This window comes from Bactrocera tryoni, unplaced genomic scaffold (genome assembly GCF_016617805.1).
Source record: "Bactrocera tryoni isolate S06 unplaced genomic scaffold, CSIRO_BtryS06_freeze2 scaffold_11, whole genome shotgun sequence".
NCBI lineage: Eukaryota > Metazoa > Arthropoda > Insecta > Diptera > Tephritidae > Bactrocera > Bactrocera tryoni.
The window spans coordinates 13926031-13933138 of record NW_024395824.1 but is presented as its reverse complement, the minus strand read 5'-3'; the positions used below and the strand labels follow the sequence as shown (position 1 = coordinate 13933138).

Sequence of the window (7108 nt, the reverse complement as noted above, 5' to 3'; positions counted from 1 at the left end):
GTTAAGAGTGATATAAAACGGCTTATTATTCAACAAAGATCCACTAAATTGGCGCTTGATTGGATGAATTACAGACACCACTACTCTAGAATAAATTCAAATCGTATCAAACCATCCTTGCCGTCATCGCTTTCATCTAATTATATCATTCCATATATCAGACTTCGCATTGGCCACTCCATTATCACACACGCTCACATACTAAATGGCACTCAGATCAACCAATGCCCATTTTGTGATTCAGATTTAAATCTATTGCATCTTCTGCAACATTGTCCAGCACTTCAAACTCATAGACTGTCAAACTTCAATAATACTGATCCAATAATTTTATTGATGGATCCCTCAAGCAACAACATTTCGAAAATCTACAACTTTTTGAAAGACAGCGACCTTCTTCGACGCATATAACATAACCAGTCGGCCGATAGCCCATGATGCTAGTGCTGCGTATTTTCTTAAGTTTGTATAATAATTGTATTATTATGTAAGCTTTTATAAAATAAAAAAAAAAAAAAATAATAAAATAAAAAAAAAAATTAATACTTGTTGTAGGTTCGGCTAGTAAAACGAAATAGAGAAGATTCAAGAGCTTATTATATAAAGGTTGGGCCTTTAAATATTTCTTCTCGGTTTGCAAATCGGTGATCAGCAGCTAATTCATCAAAATGGTTAGTAACTTTTATTTGCCTTTTTTCTTGAAAATAGGTATCAATACCATATTTTCTTGCATTTTCACTGGATTTGCACTTGAATAATTCGAAATAATTTCTATAAATTTTCAACTTTGCTTTGGTCTCTGCTAAAACTTTGCTCGCCTCGCCAAAATTGATGGCGCATTTTTGTAAATACACATCATGATCGCCGGCGGAGCTATCTCCAACTGCAATAATTGTCGAATCTTCTACAGTAGACTTCTCAACCAACACTGCAGGTACTACTTTGAATGAAGATGTATGTTTAAATGAGTTAAGCTTACACCCACTCTATCCGGGAAAAACTGGCGCACCCTAGCTAGACACCAACACACCACACCACCAATACACCACACCTGGGGACACATTGGATTTCACCACATCAGATCAAAAAGGATGGAGAGCGGGAAGCAGACATTATTCGTTCTAAGCATTTCGACCATCAAGGTTCGCCATATATGTATGTATGTACTCATCGCATATCAACTTTCGATTCCAAACTGCGCCGCGTCAACACTTTCCTTGACTCCGATCGACAGCCTTCCGCCCGCGTCGACTTACAGCGATCCAACAAATTGGATATTAACTTAATAAAACCACAATTTTATGTAATATCGCACAAAATAAAGGACAATTACAAATATATTGTACTCTTCCTAAATATACTGTTTTTTTCCTTTTAATTGCTCACGCGAGTGTGAGTGCAAGTCGAAACATTTAAATACAGTGGTTTTTATTCCCCGATAAATTGGTCAACATTTAACTATGGTCCTTCGAGCCTCACAGAAAGGCACTATGTGTAATACAAAATTAAATAAATATAAATAGTGTGGAGACAAAAAAAAAACAAGTGCTGTGACCCAAAGAACAGAAGTGAGAAAACAAAACCAGTGCAGTGAAGTGCAGTGGCGAACCAAAAAAAAAAATATATATATACATATATACATATATATAAAACAATAAAACAAACAAAACGAAACAAACGGACGTGAAACCTCCAAACTAAAAATATGTATACATAAACTATAAACATACAAATGAGCGCGAAATATAATTACAAAATATAAATCGCACGCGAAAGGTAAAAGCTCCTATATAACAAAACATACACAAAAACGGATCAAACGGGCGCGAACAATTAAAACAACTATACATACAAACAACAACACGCACGTAGAAGAAGAGGAATAAAGGAATTGAATACCCGCAAACACACACGCACAAATGTATATTATCCCCTCCAAAAACCCTTGATGGAGAATAAAGTAAGTCGTATCGTTTACTTTCCACTTATTTCATGATGCATTTATGTATGATAAAGATTGCAGTTTTTTAGAACAAAAACTGTAATAATAAGTAAAAAAGAAGAAACAAAACGGTTTAAAAAATTTAATATACCGAACTGTTATAAGTTACGACTTTATTTTGCGATTTTGTCAGAAATATTATTAGTAAATAAAGATTCACTGCCTTCTATACTCAGCTTTGTGTATTCAAACACATATGTATGTACATATATTTAACGAACACAAAAATCAAAACAAATTCAATTATCTATTTATTTCCCGCCAATACCCCTCATGCTCAATAATGCAATAAGCAGGAGTAAGTCAAAACAAAAAAGCGAAGGCAAATCAAAAATATAGCAAGAAAAGAGAGCAAAATAAAGTAATCAAACATAATTTTACATAAAAACATACGGCGAAATCTGACTGTGACGTAAGACACAAAATCTCAAAAAAACCAAAAGTTCACAGTCAACATTTGTAATTATCCAGCAGTACCTCTTGTTCTTTGGCAAACAAAAACAAGCAGGATTGTGGACAAAAAGCTAATTGATCTCTCTAACGAGCTCTCAATTACTTACGAACATAGCATAACAAACAATTCGTGCATATTTATGTACAGTGCATATTGATCTCTTTGACGAGCTCTCAATTGCACAAAACCAAGTACAGTGCACTCGTGGTAACGTGTACTATTTAAAACCAAGGGAGTTTACGTTAGTGAAAATGTTCACGTTAGCGATTGTAGAATTTGAAGACGCAAAATAACTTCAAATTGCTAAATTCAGGATTTTTACACATTTAAATGTAAAAGTATTTTATTATTGCCATTAGTATGTTCATGGGTATGAACATACATATTAAATTGCGAATAAAATTTCACATTCGATTTATTCATTAAAAAAATCCGTTATCTTTTCTGCTGCTTTTTCCTTTCTAATAGTTGAAATACTGTTTTCTCCCTTAAGCGTCTAAGTACACTCATGTCGCTTTGATCAACCATTGCATCTCCAGCCCATTGCAATGCCTTGTTAAAGATTTCAACTGCCTCACTTGCGGCAATTTTCTTTATGGGGTCTTCGGCAATACAATCATCATCGTCACTTTCTTCAATTTCATGGATTTCGGTGGTATCATCAACACAAGGGTCATCGTTCCACTCTCGAACCATTGGCAATGTAAACTCGACCTAAAATAGAAAAAAGTAATAATGATATCAAAGTGTGTCGTAAAACTTCTACCTGAGGACGCAAGTCCTGAAGGAGATCAACTGACATTCGCATTAAAGAGTTTATTTCTGCACTCCATTTGTCTTTCAGGTTACTTAATGGAATGTTATATTCAGGGTCCTCCTCGTTTCCCATTAAACTTAAAATGTTTTTCCAACAATTGGCAAGAGTTTCTGTGCTGACCCGATCCCACGCGACAGATAAAAGAGTAACAGCATCTTTCAACGTTACATTTTTCATTGATTCAAGCAAATCTAAGTTTTTTGCTGCTATTGAAGCCAACAAACTGTTTCTGTAATATAACTTCGTTATTTTAATCGCATTTTGATCCATAGGTTGGATAAGAGGGGTGATATTTGGCGGCATGAACATGGCAATTATATTTCCATCTTCAGTTTTTAATTCTGCTTCACTTGGGAGCGTTGTCAATAAGTAACAGTGCCTTTATTGGTAAGTTCTTCCGCTTTAGAAACAATCTTACCTGGCCAAAAGCAAGAATTTATAATAATTATTAATTAAGCGAAAAAATTGTTTACCTGTGGCACAAAAGATTGATGGAACCAATGTTTAAAAATGGCAGACGTCAGCCAGGCTGATTTCGAGTTCTTATAATCCGTAGGGCAACTAAAGTGTTTAAAGCTGCGTGGATTTTTTGCCTTACCAATTACTAAAAGTTTAAGTTTATGTGCAACCGATGCATTTGCGCAACAGAGAAATGTTATACGCTGCTTCTCCGTCTTTGTTCCTGGAGCAGTTTTTTCATACGATGATACATAGGTCTTATCTGGCAAAAGCTTCCAGAATAGACCAGATTCGTCAGCATTGTACAATTGGTCATTACATAACTCCATTTCCTGAATTTTTTGTTTTAGTTTCAGTTTAAATGGATCAACCAATTGAGGCTGCGATGAGAGTTTTTCTCCAGATACTTTAAGCAATCTAACTCCGTATCTTTTCTTAAATCCGTCACTAGCATTGAATCCGGTCGCGCTTTCTTTAAGTAGGGAATGCAATTCCTTAGCCTTTTCTCTTAGCATTAATCCACTTACAGGACAATTCCTTTCGCGCATCCGGATGAACCAAAGGTATAGACTTTTTTCCATTGCTGGAAGCTCTGACGATTTTAAAGTTTTTCTTTTTCCCGGTCCTTGGTATGTATTATTCACGCATTCTAAAATGGCTTCCATTTTCTTTTTAATACTGCATATTGTTGACTTAGCGACATTATATTTTTTTGCTAAGTTAGTCACACTTGTTTCTTTTTTCAGACTGTCTAAAATGTCTGTTTTTTCTTTTAATTGCAAGCACTTCAATTTTTTAGAACTCATTCCGATTGATTGATCACTCCGCGAAAGAAAAAACCTTCAACTGAAGTAAGTCGTTGTCATATGGTAAACATTTGCGCAAATTTTTCAATATTAGGGGATTCCCCTGACATAGTTCAGCGAATTAAGAGACAGCGGCTACGCTGGCTAGGTAATGTTGTCCGAATGGACGAAAACACTCCAGCTCTGAAAGTATTCGACGCTGTACCCGCCGGGGGAAGCAGAGGAAGAGGAAGACCTCCACTCCGTTGGAAGGACCAAGTGGAGAAGGACCTGGCTACGCTTGGAATATCCAATTAGCGCCACGTAGCGAAAAGAAGAAAGGACTGGCGCGCTGTTGTTAACTCGGCTATAATCGCGTAAGCGGTGTCTGCGCCAATTAAGAAGAAGAAGGGGATTCCCCGAACTTAAAAAATAAAATTTTATGTATTCAGTGTTGTCCGTATGTTAGTAAAAATTGTAGTGAACAAAAATTTTGTTCACGTTACTGAGCTTTCTAAGTAAGTATGTTCACGTTACAGAGTAGTCAATGTAAAAAAAAGCGTGTTCACGTTAGCCGGTGTTCACGTTAGGCGGTGTTCACGTTACCGCGAGTGCACTGTAAATACAAGCCAATTATTAGGGTGTGCCTATATACGTATATAGAAAATACTTAAAAATAAAATTGCGGTTTAAAACAAATCATATAAAATAAAATTAAAATAAATTTAAATAGCAAGTAATTAAGCAACGGTATAAACGGTAATAAAACAAATAACCCGTCTTTTACGAAAAACAAAAAAAAACGTTTATATACTTAAAAAAGTATTCAGTCACACTGGGAAACCTTTATTTCATTTTAAAAAAATATTTCTACATACAACAAAAATAATGGACAATAACAAAAATCGAAGTACACCTGCAGCTACACACTCAAAACAGGTTGCTAGATTTATTTCAGAAAGTGACAGTTTAACAAGGTACTGCACTAGATTTGCCTCTTCACCGATTCACGAAAACTCGGAATCGTTACTAGAAATCAAAATTATAAACCTCAACAATTTTTGGACTCGCCTCCAAGTGGGTCATGACGCCATAGTAGATTCTGATAGTTCAGATCTACCACAAAATTTTAAATCATCGGCTTACGATATTTACGAAAACTGCTTAGATCTGCTTATTGATATCATCGGTCTCAACACCCGCGCCGTTAGTTCTGCTTTCTCCAGGCTGGACAAGGAAGCACAGAAAATGGGTCAGGCAGTGAACGAGGGCAAGACGAAGTATCTCCTGTCATGAAACAAACAGTCGTCGCATTCGCGACTTGGCACTCACGTCACTGTTGACAGTCATAACTTTGAAGTTGTAGATAATTTCGTCTATCTTGGAACCAGCGTAAACACCACCAACAATGTCAGCCTAGAAATCCAACGCAGGATAACTCTTGCCAACAGGTGCTACTTCGGACTGAGTAGGCAATTGAGAAGCAAAGTCCTCTCTCGACAAACAAAAACCAAACTCTATAAGTCACTCATAATTCCCGTCCTGCTGTATGGTTGCAGAGTCTTGGACGATGTCAACAACGGATGAGTCGACGTTGCGAGTTTTCGAGAGAAAAAGTTCTGCGAAAGATTTATGGTCCTTTGCGCGTTAGCCACGGCGAATACCGCATTCGATGGAACGATGAGCTGTACGAGATATACGACGACATCGACATAGTTCAGCGAATTAAAAGACAGCGGCTACGCTGGCTAGGTCATGTTGACCGGATGGATGAAAACACTCCAGCTCTAAAAATATTCGACGCAGTACCTGCCGGGGAAGCAGAGGAAGAGGAAGACCTCCACTCCGTTGGAAGGACCAAGTGGAGAAGGACCTGGCTTCGCTTGGAATATCCAATTGGCGCCACGTAGCGAGAAGAAGAAACGACTGGCGCGCTGTTGTTAACTCGGCTATAATCGCTTAAGCGGTTTCTACGCCAATTAAGAAGAAGAAGCTTAGACCAGTACGAAGAAACAAAAGCTATGATCTCCGATCAACTAAAGCTCATTAAAGCAATTGCACCTACTCTCCTCAGTAGAGTAGAGCTACCACAAATATACAGTCAATAGGCAAGTTCAGGCATCCACCTTGAGGTGCCCGCATGTGACACAGAAACATTCTATGGAGGTTATGAAGAATGGCCGTCCTTCCGGGACATGTTCACGGCCGTGTACATAAACCATCCTCAATTACCACATGCGCAAAAATTGTATCACCTCAGATACAAAAATAAAGGTCAAGCAGGCAAAATAGTCAAACAGTTCGCATTAAATGACGACAATTTCAATTTGGCTTGGGAAGCTCTAAAAGCGAGATATGAAAATGAAAGAATACTGGTCGATAAACAAGTAATGACACTAATGAACTTGCCAAAAGTTAAGAAAGGAACAAGTGTAGAATTCATCAAACTAGAATCCACTGTTTCACATTGCTTGTCGATTCTATCGACACTAAATATTCCCACAGAGAGCTGGGACCCAATTCTGGTAAATATTTGCACCGCCGCATTACCAGAAAACTTTCCGCAACAAATGAAAGTTTTTCTCACCATC

General features: G+C 37.3%; 1 protein-coding gene across 1 annotated transcript; it reads right to left on the bottom strand.

Annotated features, from left to right (window-relative positions):
• Positions 1-2770: 2770 nt before the first annotated feature.
• On the bottom strand, positions 2771-4661 carry LOC120779636 (tigger transposable element-derived protein 2-like). Its single transcript, XM_040111985.1, is given in 4 exon segments — positions 2771-3170; positions 3223-3628; positions 3630-3691; positions 3747-4661. Coding segments are annotated over 4 exon segments (1539 nt in total). The 5' UTR covers positions 4539-4661; the 3' UTR covers positions 2771-2891.
• Positions 4662-7108: the final 2447 nt, after the last annotated feature.